A 16,317-nucleotide genomic window follows, 5' to 3' on the forward strand; every position below is an offset into this window, starting at 1 on the left:
GATATTCACAGATGAAGCACACGAGACGGAATTCAAAACTTTCACAATCAGCATGTATGGGCTGAGGAAAACCCACGTGCAATTCTTCCATCACATCACCAACGGCGGTTCAGCCTCAACATCTGGGCGGGTGTTTCCTGTGATAAGTTATTTGGGCCTCATGTACTTCCAAACTCACAGGGTAGGCATACAGAAACTTTCTGGAAAACAACATGCCTGATTTTTTGGACGACACGCCACTGATCATTCATCAACAGGCACACTTCATGCATGATGCTGCTCCCGCACATTTCAGCCACCTAGCCCGCAATTACCTGAATCGAAGGTTTCCTGGTCGGTGGATAGGTAGAGGTGGACCAACTGCCTGGCCTCCACGCTCACTTGATTTAAACCCACTAGATTTCTTCTTGTGGGGCCATTTAAAGTCATCGGTGTATTCGACTCCTGTAGCTGATGTGGAAACTCTCTGCAATCGAATTGTGGCAGGTTGTGAGACAATACGAAACATGCCAGGAATTTGGCATCGTCTTCGCGAGTCTATGAGACATCGATGTTGAGGTCTGTATTCGGGCAGAAGGTGGACATTTTGAACAATTACTATAAGGTGATGTGAACAGTTAAGTGTCATAGACAGACCTTCAAAACTCGGAAACCAAGTATTTCCGGAACTATGTTGATATAAAATATTTTTATTATCTACATACGAGGAACTCATTCCTGAAGTTATGCCATGTATTTTTAAGACACCCTGTATATATTATACATATATGCTTATTAAACACAATATTAGTGAGATATAGAAATAAAAAATAGTGGTGTGTGTGTGTGTGTGTGTGTGTGTGTGTGTGTGTGTGTGTGTGTGTGTGTGTGTCAATGTAGAAGACAAGTATCTCCTACTGGTACATGTTGGTGAACCAGTGCCAAACCTTTTGCACAATGGCTTCCCCAAAATCTCATTGTCAGGTTTCTCTTTACAATCCAACCTTTCCTTATACAGATAATGGCCTATGGTTACATTTTGAACCACCACAATACTCTGCACCATTTTCCTTTTATTTTAGGTAGCATATACAATAACAAATACAAATGGATGGATGAAAGTTGCTTTTTCAATCTTGTATAGTTGTTTTGCATTTGATGAATGAGTTATGTCAGCCTAATGGTTCATGTAAATCCATAAAGCAAGTAATCTTCCCTCACAGGCAACACAGTTGATATAATCACCATCCTTTTCACACCAGATAGAAGAGATATGAATTCAAATCCCATCGATGACATGAGAAATTTTTATGGGCATTTTCATAATGTGGCTGAGTTAGTCAGTCTCAGGCGGTGTTAGCATGGGTTTTTTTTTTTTTTTTTTTTTTCGTCCAGAAAACAGGAAATCAACCCAAGAACACACAGTTTACAGACATAATGTATACTGTTTGATACCTTGAAATCTCTATAGTAACCACACAAATTTTGGATTTGATCTGATAGTTCTTTTTTTTTTTTTTCTTTTTTTTTTTTTTTTCATTGCAGCACTGAATGTAGTGAAGTGTCACAATGGATAAAGTGGAATACAGATTAATGATTCAGTTCCTCTTTCTTCAAGGGAAAACGCCCAAAACAATCCATGAAGAAATGGTCTCTGTTTGTGAAGAAGACCGCCTGGGCTTGTGTTGCTGCCCTTTGGTATAATCAATTCAAATATGGAAAAACCTCAATGCATGAAGAAATCCCAGTATACCTATTTTGTTACAGCAGTTATATATATATATATAACTGCTGTAACAAAAGAAATTAATTCGGGAAGATCACTGTATTCGTGTCAAAGAACTAGCTGCAGTCCCCAAATTAGTATAGGATCTGTGGAGAACGTCATCCATAAAAAGTTTCTTGAGTGAGTGAAGTGTCTGCTAGATGGGTTCCCAGACTTCTGAACACTTTCCAGAAGCAGGAAAGGGCACAATGTGCACCTAAAATGTCAATTTGTCAGGAAATGCAAGAGGATGTGTTTTTTTTTTTTTTTTTTTTTTTTTTTTGGTTTTTTTTTTTCTCTTCTCATGGCTGGTCACCATGGATGAATCATCATGGATCCATCACTGTGATCACGAAACTAAATAAATGTCAGAACAATGGAACCATGCAGAAATACCTCCCCCCCCCCCAAAAAAAAGGCAAAGCAATACTGTCAGTTTTTGGGATCAGCATGGTGCAATACTAACAGATTACCTTCAAAGGGGCTGTACTGTGACTCTTTGACAGCAAAGTATTATTTCAACCTTTTCATAAAGCTATGTGCTGCTATAAAAGAAAGCTGTCAGAAGGTGTGTGTGCGTGCCTGGTCCATGATAATGCCCCTGTGCATTCCTCGCATGCTGCAGTGAGGTGTGCCCACGAATGTGGGTTTGAATTATTGCTGCATCCTGCTTATTTCCCCAATCTTGCATAACTGGATTTCTTCCTCTTTCCTGCCCTGAAGTCCTTTCTTCATGGGAAGCACTTTACTGCTGATGATGAGGTGATTTCTGCAGCTAATTCATGGTTTTAAACAGAGTCAGAGGACTTCTACAAAACTGACCTGCAGAAGTGTATTGAGTGGTGGCAAAATTGTATCCTTTTTTCTGTAGACTTGTTAAAAATGTGTAATACAGTAATACCCCGACTTACGCTACCCCGACTTACGCGAACTCGGAGTTACGCTGTTCTTGATTTTTTCGTTTGGCAACGCTGCCGCCCACTATCTTCAAGGTCGTTTTTCATATGTTATCGATATACGGTGCGACGGCGGAGAATGAGAGCGAAAGATGAACAAAATTCAACTTTGCTGCTTTTATGTTTTTTATATCAGTGAAGGGGAAACACATTTCACCATAATAACGTAAAAACCAACAAAATTCCAGCTATCGGTATAATCGCAAATGCAATTAGATCGAGTTTACTACCAGTTTATAACAGATTTCACTAGCAGAAACGCAACTGGATTTTTATTGTTTTATGGTAGTAACCCCTAGAAATGTGAGGTGTTAATAGCGTATCTCTGCCTTTATGGTGTTGTTTATTCAGTTGCTACATGCATGCAGCTTTGTTTATGCGTATCCAGCGTGCCTCCTCGTTTTGTAATTGTGCTTTATTCCCTAAAAATGAGTAAAATACTTAATTAAAAGGTGTGAAAAGGAAGCGTCCTGGTGAAGACATTGCAGATTCAGAGAGAAAAAGAAAAGCAATTATCGATAAACAGAGGCGGACTGGGTCAAAAATTCTTACCCAGGAAAATTTATAGTGGCTTCATATGCTATGGTTTATGGCCAAAATCACACTGGCCCACCGGGGTTTCCCCGGTAAGGCTTATGGCCAGTCCGCCTCTGTCGATAGAGAAAAAATATGAAATTGTGAAACGGTTTGAGCGAAATGAAAGATCATGTGATATTGCACGTGCTACAGGCCTAAATGAAGCAACGGCGAAAAGCACATGACTTTTGAATTTCGAGAAAATTTCTCTTGACAGGTAAGGCAAACTTGACAGGTTGAAAATTGAAAAGGGCTCAATTGTAAAGGGCTTAAAATTTTTAGAAAACAGACTCCAACGAAGAACGCGTTATAGCTACAAAGCAAGGAATAAAAAAATCATTAGCTAGCTACGAAGAAATTCTGCGTGAAAAAAAGAACGCGCTGTGTCGTCAGACGAATTTGTTAGATTTTATGAAGCCATCGACATCGAAATAACTTTTTAACGTAAGTCATTTGTTTTTTTAATACATATTTTGTATTAATATGTATAAAGAACTGCAATTTTATTAATATTTTTCTTCTAAACTAGTGTTTTTGTTAGTCCTTGGTCCCAATTAAGCAAAATTTATATGTATTTATATGCAAAGTTGTACCCCGACTTACGCGAATTCGACTTACGCGATTTTCGTCGGACCCGCCTATCGCGTAACTTCGGGGTATTACTGTACATGGTGTTCGTTTCAGCATTCTATCACTACTGCTGGGTGAATTCTTTTTTGAATCCGCTCACATTTTCCAGTACAGTTGAAGCATGGTAATAAATGCTTATCTTTCGGGTGAAATCTCCAACCTGTGCAGTCAACTCCTTTTGGTCTGCTTAGGTGATGTGTTAGATTCACCTGTTTTCCTAAAAGTAGCAAGAATATAAATGGCTTTAAATAATTTCCATATTTATTAGGTTCAGATATATCTTTTGTTGTACCTGTTTTCTTGTGCTACTTCTTAATTTGCTATTAATGTTGTTTGGGTTTCCCTTTAATTCGCATCATTTTTCCTAAATGTTAACTGCAAATAAATAACCCTTAATGAACAGTGACTGCACCACCCATTTTATAGCCCAGAATTTATTTCAGATGTCTATGCTAAAATATGAATAGTCTATGAGGAAAATGAATTTGCATAGTTGCTCAGAAATCAGGCATTCCAACTTCAAAAGTTTACAGTATGCTGAAGAAATGGAAGTCCGGAGATGGTATGGAACCAAAAAAAAAAAAAAACACCACATAGGTGTAAAATACTAATTGATAGGTGTTGATACACCTTGTAATGGCTGGTTGCCACATCCCATCATTCTACCTAGAGAATCTGGATTTGGAACTAGAAACATCCACAGGCAAAATTTTAAGAGTTCCCACATATTACCATGACACTAAGAGTTCCATGGAATTGCCATAGCCCACAAGCCTTTCATAACAAAAGCAAACAAACAAATGGTTCCCTTGGATGCAGGGCAGTAAATCTGTCTGGATCAATGGAAACTGGTATTGTGGAGTGGGAGATCAGAATACATGCTCTTTAAGTATGCTGGATATGTGTGTGGTGGAAGCCTAGAAAATGCTTACTATTAGAATGTGTTCCAACTGTGTAGTTTAGAGGTGATGTTATCTCTAGGGAATGGTGTGGACTAGGTTCACTAGTTGCAGCATATGGAACTATGAACGCTGCATACTACATTTGATGCTCTGGCCAATTCTGTTTACTCTACATTGTGGAAATTTTAGGGAACTGGCCCTTACACCATCCAACATGCAAATGCTCCGTCATCAAGTAAACATTGTGAACATGTTTGAAGAGAATAACATAAAAATGAGTTGTGGTCATTGAATATCTCTCAGATGAATTGGAATGCGAGATTAGGTCAAGATAGTCATCAGTCAATTATAAACTTTGTTAGCAAAGTTCACAAATGCCTTTAAATGAGGAATGGAAGACAGTGCTGCCAGCTTTCTATCAGAAATTGGTATTAGTAATGGGCATATGGTGAAATAAAGCAAAGACTTATGCAGCACCAGCCAAAAAAAAAAAGAGAGTAAAATAATATTAAAATAAAAAAATAATAATAATAATAAATAAATAATAAAAGAACAGGAAATACACAACCTATGCGTTTCCCTCCTCCCATAGTTGACCTTCGAATTTCCCCAGACTGTTGGCCTCAACCACCGATGTAGGTAACTTGCTAAAATAAAACTTCCTGCAATCCAGTCTAAATATATCCCCCCCACCCCGCGCCATAACTTGAGTTTATTGCCTCTAGTTCTAGAATCATTTATAACCATGAAAATTTCATCCTGATTCATTTTACCTTTGCCTCTCAGAACAACTGAATTCAGTCTCCACTAAGTTGCCTAGTTTCCAGACTGTGCAATCCACATATTCGAAGTCTTTCCTCATATGAATGCCCTTTTTCTGATCGCACCAGGTGAGTTGCCCATCTCTGGACCTTTTCAAGAAGCTCCATGTCTTTTTTTAGGTGCAGTCTCCATGCTTGAACACAGTATTCCAAGTGTGGTTAACAATAACCTTATATAATGGGATTATGCCATCATTATCCGGTGCCTCCATAGCCAGGTGGGAAGGAGCAGCAGAGTCTCATCAAGAAGCGTAGCACACGCTTCTTGATGAGACCGGGATTCGACCACGTTACCACCAAATATGGAGGATGCGAAAAGGTCAGGGAATGACCACCGCATATCCCCGGAGCAATATGGCCTTAGTTGCTAATGCTCCTAAAAACCAAAAAAAACAACAAACAACAACAGCATCATTATCTCTACTAGCAAATTTTCAATAAATCATCGATAGGACACCATGGGCCTTCCTTGCAACCTGTTATATACCCATTACTAATACAAGTCCCTTTCTTCCACGACCTACTTTAGTTCAACTCTGCCAGATGTATAATTTATTTTTGGATTGCTGTTCCCCAGGTTTAAGACCTTGCATTTTGCTGAATAAATGCATAGCTGCCACCTTTTTGACCATCCCTGAAGTATCTAGAATGTGATACTTCAGGGATGATGATAAAGAAGCTCTTCTTGGCTGTGATCATTAACTACTCTACCAAACCTTTGCATTATCTGCAAATTTAGACATCACCTCTATTCCTCCATCGATGTCTTTAAGAAAATCAAAAATTACAGTGGTCCCAATACTGGTCGTTGGGGAACCCCACTTCTTACATTAACCCAATCTGAGGCATAACCATTTATCATAACCCTCTGCCTCCTGCCCTGAAGCCATCCTGCTATCCATCTAAGGATTTTCCCTGTGATTCCAACCTGTTCCAGCTTATAAAGTGACCGCTCATGTGAGAATGAGTCAAATGCTTTGCTGGAATCTAAATAAACAATGTCAATTATTCCATAAATCCAGCTCACAAGTGACCCTTTCAAAATAGCTAACCAGATTTGTTAAACATGATTTTCCCTTTACAAACCCATGCTGCATATCCTTCAGAATTCCATTTCTATCTAATGATTCTGAATTCTACCCTTGATTATTGCCACATTGATTTTCCCTACTACTAAAGTTAGACTGACCGGTCAATAATTTCCTACTACACTCTTAGAAATGTCCTTATGTATTGCAGATACATTGGCACTTTTCCAATCCAGCAGAATCTCTCCTGAGTCCACTTATGCTCTCATAATTAGCCTCAACAGTTCAATGCACTCACTTGCCGCCTCCCTTAAAATTATAGAGGGGGAAAAGTAAACTGCAGCCATTATCAGTCCACTGCAGCTGGAAGCCTCCTCAACGATTCATGTTGAGGGAAATGGACCATAATCTGCCACGTCGGTCCAGTGTGGGTTGGCAGATCGACCCGTACTTAGCAGTAAAGGGCTTGAACCCCACTCTACTCACAGAGCATATGCTACTGCACTCCTGCTCTGACCACTCGGCTACAGAGGCCTTTAGTTATCTGCCATCAACCCCAGGAGCCTTACTCACCTGTAGGCTCAAAAGTTTTCTCATTGACATAAAGGATTTTTCTTCTGTAAATGTCAATGCAAAGTAACTGTTGAGTTCATCTGCATCATCAGCTGATGGGGTATCTAATACTATCCCACATCCATTGCATAAGGGTCCGATCTGATTTGTCCTCTTTGCATTTACAGGAATACCTCGCATAGCGCGGTTTCGAACAACATGGGGTTTCGCTATAGTGCAGTTTACAAATGGAAAAAAATTAACTGCGTTACGCACCAATACATTTAATATGTATGTATGTATTATAATGCCAGCACGTAAGCCAATGCATTATGGATTCAAGGCCACGCTGACTGTTGTCACAACTCCCATTATATACGGGCTCTGCTAGCTTTGACAGATTAGTAAACACTCTAGATCCCGAGCTGTGAGGTCATTGATTGTGCGTAACCTGCAAATAATTTTCGCTGTGTATTTTTATTAAAGATTATTTTTTTTAAAACATTACACCTTTATATACAAATATGAGTGGAAAGAAGAAATGTAATGGTGCTGAGAGTTCTTCTACATCCAAACATCGAACAAGGTAGAAAGTAAGGCAGGTGTTGCAAAATGACGTTCGATATTATAAAGAGATGTATGCAGATAAAAAGAAGAAAAAAACTGTGCAAACTAAGCTGATGAGTTATTTTTCAAAATAAAGTTACAGTACATACTTCACTTATATCCTTTTGGTATGTACATACTGCAATAAAAGTCATTTGTACTGTATTTACTAGTATTTTTCATTTTTATCATTTTAGTTTCTTTTTTTGCAAGAATTTTGTGTGCGTCAATTTATAGTAAACAGAAACACCTATATAATTTTGCGACTTGACCCATGTAATCAAATTGTCGGAATGCATTACATTAAAATACATACTAATAATACCTCGATCAGTGCGTTTTTGCATAACGCGGTATTTTTTTGGCACGAATTAACCGCACTATGCGAGGTATTCCTGTATATATGTGAAGAATTCCTATATCCCCACTCTTTGCCAACAATTTCTCATAATCTGCCTTTACTGTGGCACTATTACAGATCACTTTATAGCTGTTATAGGCTTCAGTACTTTTTATTGCTCTGTAACTTTTCCATGACATCTTTTTCTCCTCAAGTAATCTGTCAACTTCATTCTTTATCCAATTTGGAATCTTCCTCATGGAGTATTTTTTAATGGTATATACGCATTCAAGTTATCTGTGATTAATGTTTTAAAGGTATACCATAATTCAATTGTATTTGCTCTCTGTGCAATATCTACCCAGTTAATAGAGGCCATGTAGAACCTTTAAGCTGTTATAATTTCCTTTCCTGAAATTGTAAGCCCTTCCTTTGCCTTCAACTACTGCTACCTCCCTCTTCATCGTTTACCGTAAAACTCCGTGACCATTTCCTGCTACTGGTTCCTGTCCTATTAGCCCTATTATGTCATCTGGTTCATTGGTGATGATCAGATCTAGAATATTCTTTCCCCTAGTACTTTCTCTGACGTGTTGATACAAATAACAATCATCTAGTTGACTTATAAATTTTGTTCCCCTTGTCCAGTTTCCTTCCCATTCGCTCCAGTCAATTAGAGGCAAATTAAAATCACCCATAATAAGACATTCACACTTTCTTGCCCATTCCATTTGCATGCACCTGTAATAAGACATCCATGCTTTCTTGCCCATTCCATTTGCATGTAGAGGCTCTCATTATACATTTGCTTCCAATTATCCCAAACCAGGTTATATATTAGCATGCGAAACTTCTGAATCCAGGAAAACTTTTGTTGCTCTCAGGTGGCTTTTGATAAGAAGCATGATCCCATCACCTCTTCTATCTGCCCTATAATTCCTAAATACATTGTATATATCGTACTGAAAATCAACAACAACAGTGGTTCCATCATCCCCTATTTCTGGGTGGCACCACATTTCCATGAGCCCTATTATTTCAATGTTACTTGTCTCTTAACCAGCAGTTTGGATTCACTCATTTTATCGACAACATTACTGTATAGACAATTAAGACTTAGTGTTCTTGTATAATTAACTACCCTGACACACCCCTTGAAGTTATTTAATCTTGCTTCCCTGGCATTAGCTAGCTGTTCATTTGAAACATTTCTGCCCTCAGAACATTAGCATTAGTAGAGGCATTTGACGCAAGAAAGCAAGCTTATGCAGCATCAGCCAAAAAAAAAATAAATAAATAAAAAATAACCACTTCCACTTCACCCCTCTGTTCGTTCGAAATACCTGTCCAGCTGAGCCTTAAACTTATTTAGGCTATCAACTTCCACGATAAGGGATGGATGTCTGTTCCACCAACCAACCACCAGCTGACTAAAGGCAAATTTCCTCACATCTCTCCTACATATGTCTTTCCTCAATTTGAATTTACACCCTCTCAGGTGATTATTCTGAGCAAGAGGAAGAATCCCATCAGCATTGAGCATGCTCAAACCATTCAAGACTTTATACACCTCTATCAGATCACCTCGCTGGTGCCTAGTCTCCAGACTGTAATTTGCAAAACTTAAGCCTTTTTTTCGTAAGAGCAGCCCTTTGTTCCATATACTAATCTTGTTGCCCTTCTCTGTACTTGTTCCAGCATCTCTACATCCTTCTTGAAATGAGGCCTCCAGACCTGTATACAGTACTCTAGGTGTGGCCTGACCATTGCCTTATACAAGGGAATAATCACCTTCTTATCCCTGCTAGAAAAATTCCTATATATCATCGACAATACACCATGAGCTACTCTTGCAGCCCATTTGCACTGCTCAGAAAACTTCATATCTGCCTGCACGACCACTGTCAGTGTAGTACCACAGAGTTGATACGTTGCTCTGGGGTTGCTGTTTCCCATATGTAGTTCTTTACATTTGTCAATGTTAAACTTCATTTGCCACCTCTCAGCCCATCTGCTCAAACTTTCCAGATCCTGTTGCAGTAGCATAGTGTCAGTAGTGTCCTTGACAACCCTGCCAACCTTCGTATCATCTGCAAACTTGGACATTAAGCTTGATATACCATCAATATCATTTATAAATACAGAAAACAATCATGGACCCAATACTGAACCCTGAGGGACTCCACTAATAACATTAGTCCACGATGAGCAGTGTCCATTGATTACCACTCTCTGTCTTCTCCCCCTCAACCACCCCTTTATCCATAACAGCAATTTGCCTCCAATGCCACACTGCTCCAATTTGTGCAGCATTCTTCCATATTGCAACAGTATCAACAGCCTTTCCAAGATCCAAGTATATAATATCAAAGTTATTCCCTGCATCCAGTTCTTTTGTGACTGCATCATAGTATCCAATCAAATTGGTCAGGCAAGACTTTCCCTTAACAAAACCATGCTGTGTCTGAGCTATAACTGAAGTCTTGTCTAGATGATCCTGCAGTGCTTCTTTAACCAGTTCCTCCATTAATTTTCCAGGAACAGAAGTTAAACTAACAGGTCTATAATTACTTATGTCGCCCTTTGATCCTCCTTTGTGAATAGGGGTCACATTTGCACGTCTCCAGTCCATGGGTACTTCCTTTGCTGCCTCCTTTAATATAACTGGATAGATCCCATCCATCCCAGGTGCCTTTCTTGTATTTATCTACAACAATTTCTCCTCTTTACTCTCAGTTATTACAAGATTCTCTAGCTTACTGCCAGAGTTGAATACACCTCTGGCATTCCCCTCGCTGAATAACTCCTCATGTGTGAATGTCAATGCAAAATATTCATTTAGTTTATTAGCTACCTGAGCAGGATCATCAGCAGTTGACCCATCGATATCAAGGGGACCAATCTGATTCATCCCCTTTCTTCTAGAGTTTACATAAGTAAAGAATTCTTTGCTGTTTTTCTTTGCATCCCTTGCCAAAGATTTCTCGTAATCTGCCTTCGCCTGCCTAACCTCCTTTGTAACTTGGTTACAGATCAACTTGTATCTATCATAGGCTTCTGTGTCACGTGTTAATTTGTATGTATCCCATACATTTTTCTTCTCTGCCATATGTCTCATTAGTTCATCTGACATCCACTTAGTCCTAAACCTTGAACAGTATTTCTTAGTTGGTATGCAAAGCCTAGTAGCTTCCAAGATAAGTTCTTTGAATGCTTCCCATTTTGAATTTGCTGTTGGTAACATCAGTTGGTCCCACTGTATAGAATTTAAATACTGTCTCAGTCCATCGTAGTCGCCTTTACGAAAGCAATAACCCTTCCCTTGTAAATCAGAAATGACACAGTAACTGTAATCAGAAATAATACTCACATACAAAAAAAAAAAAAAAAAAAACTCTTAGACATCGTGGATTATTTTATTTATAGAGATTATAGCTATTAGCTTAATGTAGAATTTTTAAATGCCCTCACTTTTTCATACAATTAAATTGGAGTTTCATTTGTTCTCCAGAAAGGACAAAAAATGTGTGTGTGTGTGTGCACACATTGTTTAACTTTTAAAAGAAATCCTATATTTTTCTGATTTTGTAGTATGTAAACTGACAAAAATATATCTGTATTTCAGTTATGAAATTAATCTATATATCAGAGTTTTCTTTCAGTATGTGCTCTATATTGGAAGAAAATATCACTGTGATAAAACTCCCATTTTTCGCAATGGGAAAAGCTAAATTACATAAAGTAATATTTGTTACATCAATAAATTTTTATATCAGTTCTTTGTGTCTGCTTATATAATTTAGCAACAGTTTACATCTGTTTTGTTAACCGTGGCTAATCTTATTGACCAACAAAAAACCATTCAGTGTAGTGTGCTAATTTCCAAACCTTGGGATCCTTTTTATTTTATAACTTCATATATCAATATTTGATATAAAATTTTAATCTGGAACTGTTAACAAAATGTGCTGTCATTTAATTAGATCCAGATCCCGTTCTCGTGAATACCGTCACAGGAAGTCCAGATCTCGTTCTGGTTCCCGACATAGATCTCGTTCATACTCTTACCATAGCAACAAGTCATCCCGACATTCTGGTTACCATAATCGGAGAGAACGAGATCATAGCCGAGGAAGAAGTCGTGAGAGAAAACACTACAGATCAAGAAGCAGAGAAAGGCGTACAGAAAATAGATCTTCATCAGAAAGATGAAACTTCTGGATATGATTAATATACATTTTGGATTGGAAATATTGCTGGTTAAAAAAAAATGCTCTCATTTTGATTACCACTGTTGTCATTGTACATGATCAGATAATAAAATTATACTGTAAAATGAAATTTTCAATATGCATACTTAAGTTTGTCTGCTGATATTTAATTAAGTTAGACACAGCAGAGAACTAGGGCATGGTGTACACAGATTTTTAAAACAAAGTTTTAATCAGAATTTACAAATGTTTTAATATCAAATTTGGCTGTTTATTATTTTTTATTGATGTTTGCTGAATGGCATAAAATATGAACTCTTATGTATTTGCATATTAAGTAATTTATCAGTTTAAACCTCCACATAATGTAAAAATTGTACGCAGTAAGAGAAATAAATATTTTAACTTTTTTTTCTTGTCATGTATAATGTACAAGAAAAAAATTAAATTGATTGATAGTTGTGAAAAAAAGTCATATGATCCATAAAGTTTTTTTTGACACTGATGACATGGTTAACTGTTTTTGGTGAAACTTACATGCATACATATACATATTTTTCATGTGTGAGCCCCTGAGGAGAACATGCTTATATATACATTTCTCAAGGTAATTTTAGCAATGCTTAAAATTAGGTGACATCTTCCACTAAATGTCACCATCTCTTTTGTGTTTTTAATTGTAGTTGTCAATAAATAGTTTATAATAAATGAAAACACAAAAATCGATTTTGAAATCAGAGTAACAGGTAAATTTAGTATACAAAAGCCAAGATCTGTAAGTTGAAACTAAATCAGTAGTAAACAAGCTTTATACAATTTTTTTTTTTAAATCATCATTTAATTTTTGAAATAATTTCACTGATATTGCACAACCATGTCAAAATAAGAGCAGATTAATATTTAAAAGAATTTATGTACAAATCTTATTTTTGTGGATTTTTTTCAAAATTTCATTAAAGATGCTCCTCAGGGCATAGACATTTATGACATTTAAATGAATTGTTCAAATTGTTTCAGTAATTTTACTTCTTGGTAAATTGCATCTTTTGGTAAAATGGCATATGGCCCACCTGTGATATAAATAATAAAAGATGAAAATCATAGATAGAAACAAAAATTATAACACTATATATCCATTTATGTACACATTTGCTAGACAGCTTGTGCAATACTGTATAGGCGCCTCGGTAGCCAGGTGGGAAGGAGCAGCAGTGCGCAGCACACGCTTCTTGATTAGACCGGGGTTCGAGCCCGTCACCACCAAATACGGAGGATGCGGAAAGGTCAGGGAATGACCACCGCATATCCCGGAGCAACATGGCCTTAGTTGCTGATGCTCCTAAAAACTAAATAACAAACAAGCAATACTGTATACATCGGCAGTTGAGGTTGTTCGCAACAAAATATTACATCAACAGAAATGAAAGTGGTGATAATAGCAGGATTTGCAAAGTTCTAGAAACTTACTGTGCATCTAAACCTCTGATGGGGAAAAGAGTAACAAACAATGTGAAATTAATAGAAATTTCAAAATGGCAAAACCATTTTGTTCATTTTGACTTGGATTTTTTTCATGGCATCCCAATCACTGGGAATTACTGTTACACAGTTAATGTTTTTGGTTGTTTGTCGCTTTTATTGATTCCCATGATTTGTTTTACACTTGTAGGCATTGTCCTACAGTGGTGGTTTGAGTTTTTTTTTGTTTTTTTTTTTTGTTTTTTTTTTAACTAAGAACAGGTAGCATACTAATGAAAGCTTCTATTGTGTTTTTATTAATTTATGTATACCCATTTTCATTTGTACACAATTATATAATTTTGCTGTTTCTATTTATGCTTTTATCATAGTCTTTTATTAATTTTAAAATTAATAAAAGATACAACTTATATTAAAAGTCTCGCTTAACCATTTAATTGGTTAGGAGGATTTTATTATTTTTCTTGATATTTAATGCATCATTTGATGGATAATGTGAAAATATTTGTATGGCTTTATACAAAAACAGCACGTAAACCAAGAAATGTTTACAAGATTGGCATACAATACAATTAAAGCCAGAGGACCAATAGCTACAGAGTGTGTTTTTACATATTGTATGCTTTTTGTTGATTGCTTTATCTCATCTCATTGCAAATTATTAACTAGTAGATAATAGAAAAACAGTATAGACATACTGTTTTCCTAGATGTTCTGTTCAGTTCATTGTGAAATATCAGAAATTTTGTTATTCAAATTATTGTGAATATTCAAAGTTTAGTACATAATATTCCAGTTTTTTTGGAAATAAAAGTTAAAAATTCTATATATTTTCGTGGATGAAATTAATAAAATGAAAACAAAAAATAGAATTTTCATGCTTTTTATATATAAACTTCCATTTAGGAGAAATCTGGATATGGCTAAAACTAAAAATTTGCATTCCTGACATTTTACACATATATCACAAATTCTAATATTGGCAAATATCAATGTTAAAATATTAAATAAATTTTTTTTTCTGATAACAATAAATTTAATAAATATTGAGAATTTTTTTTATGAAAACCACAAACACAAGAGATATTAGAACCTATAGTACTTAGTACATGCTTAGGTTTGAGGTTCAGAAGATGAGAGAAGATATTTGTTGACAGACTTCTGTAGACTAATTTTCAGGAAATACGTATGAAGGAAGGTTGTTCCAGAAAATGGCAGTTGAATGAATAAATGAAGATGAAAAGTTGGTACTGTGAGTTTGAAGTTGGACGTTAAATAGATGGTGGCTGGTGCCTGCATGTGTTCGGACTGTTTTGAAAGAGCGGGAATTATGGAAGCCAATTCAGAAGAACAGTGCCCATGCAAGTATCTGTAAAAAGGACATGCAGCAAAAACAGTACTTCTATGAGACATCGAGTGGAGACACTGTTAGAGATGAATTGCCCTGGCCTCTAAATTCCATAGACATCAATCCCATCGAGCATCTGTGGTTTGTGTTGGAACTGCAACTCCGATCTGCGCCTTCTCAACCTTATAGGAGGTAAAGGTGGTTAGGTGTTGATACCAGTTGTCACAAAATACATTTAGAAATCTTGTAGCATCCATGCCTCGCCTGGTACAATCTGTTTTGGCTGCAAGTGGAGCACCGACCTCGTATGAGGTCGGTGCTCCACTTGCAACATGCCGGAAAACCTCTATAACACCAAAAGTTACCTAAGCAGCAGAACCATCAAAGTCAGCGCCCCCTATGGCACACTCTCCAGGCATGTCCATCGGGGCTGACCTCAAGGTTCGGTCCTTGGCCCACTACTGTGGAATATTGTCTTGGACACCTTTTTAACATCGATCTCCATGAAGTACAATCTCAGGCATTTGTGGACGACCTCCTGACGATACAGGCAAACTCAAGAGCCGCATTAGAGGTCCTCGCAAATTGGGCCCTGACCACTCCAAGAATGGGCAAACCGAAATCAACTCAAAATATCCCCCACAAAAACTCCATCCTACTAAAGAGACGCCTTGATCTTAGGTGGCCTCCGCAAATAAAAATTGGACAGGAAAATCAAATTCGCCAAACGACTGAAAAATACCTAGGCGTGATATTGGACCAAAACCTGTGATTTCAGGACCATCTGAAATATCTCCGTAAAAAAAATAAGACGCTATGCAGCCATGGTTGCCAGGGTCACGCGTAAAGATGGGCTTGAAACAGCGAGTCCTCAAACTGTTCTACAAAGCTATCGTCACCTACGCATCCGGCGCATGGTTTCAAAAAACTACAACAGCAGTAAACAGACGTATCACGGACCAAATTCACAGATCCATCACTCGTGCTTCCCACAAGGTGAGCACCCACGCCCTGCAAGTGCTTGCAGGCACTCTCCAGCTGGACTTAGAAATCATACAACGTGGCCTACTGTACTACCTAGACAAAGGTACCCCACAGACTTTTCTGGGGTTCACTATTGACCT

General features: G+C 37.4%; 1 protein-coding gene across 6 annotated transcripts in view; it reads left to right on the forward strand.

The window, feature by feature from the left end:
- LOC150076415 (putative RNA-binding protein Luc7-like 2) overlaps nucleotides 1-12,728 on the forward strand; it is a 222,315-nt gene extending 209,587 nt beyond the window's left edge. For all 6 annotated transcript variants that reach the window (XM_090387884.1, XM_090387885.1, XM_090387889.1 and 3 more), the window contains one exon: nucleotides 12,139-12,728. In XM_090387884.1, coding sequence (XP_090244010.1) covers nucleotides 12,139-12,367 — 229 coding nt within the window. In that variant the 3' untranslated portion in view covers nucleotides 12,368-12,728. The remainder of the gene's footprint in view (nucleotides 1-12,138) is intronic.
- Nucleotides 12,729-16,317: the final 3,589 nt, after the last annotated feature.

Source organism: Mastigoproctus giganteus, chromosome 13 (genome assembly GCF_048544385.1).
Source record: "Mastigoproctus giganteus isolate SK-2022 chromosome 13, ASM4854438v1, whole genome shotgun sequence".
In the NCBI taxonomy this organism is placed as follows: Eukaryota; Metazoa; Arthropoda; class Arachnida; order Uropygi; family Thelyphonidae; genus Mastigoproctus; species Mastigoproctus giganteus.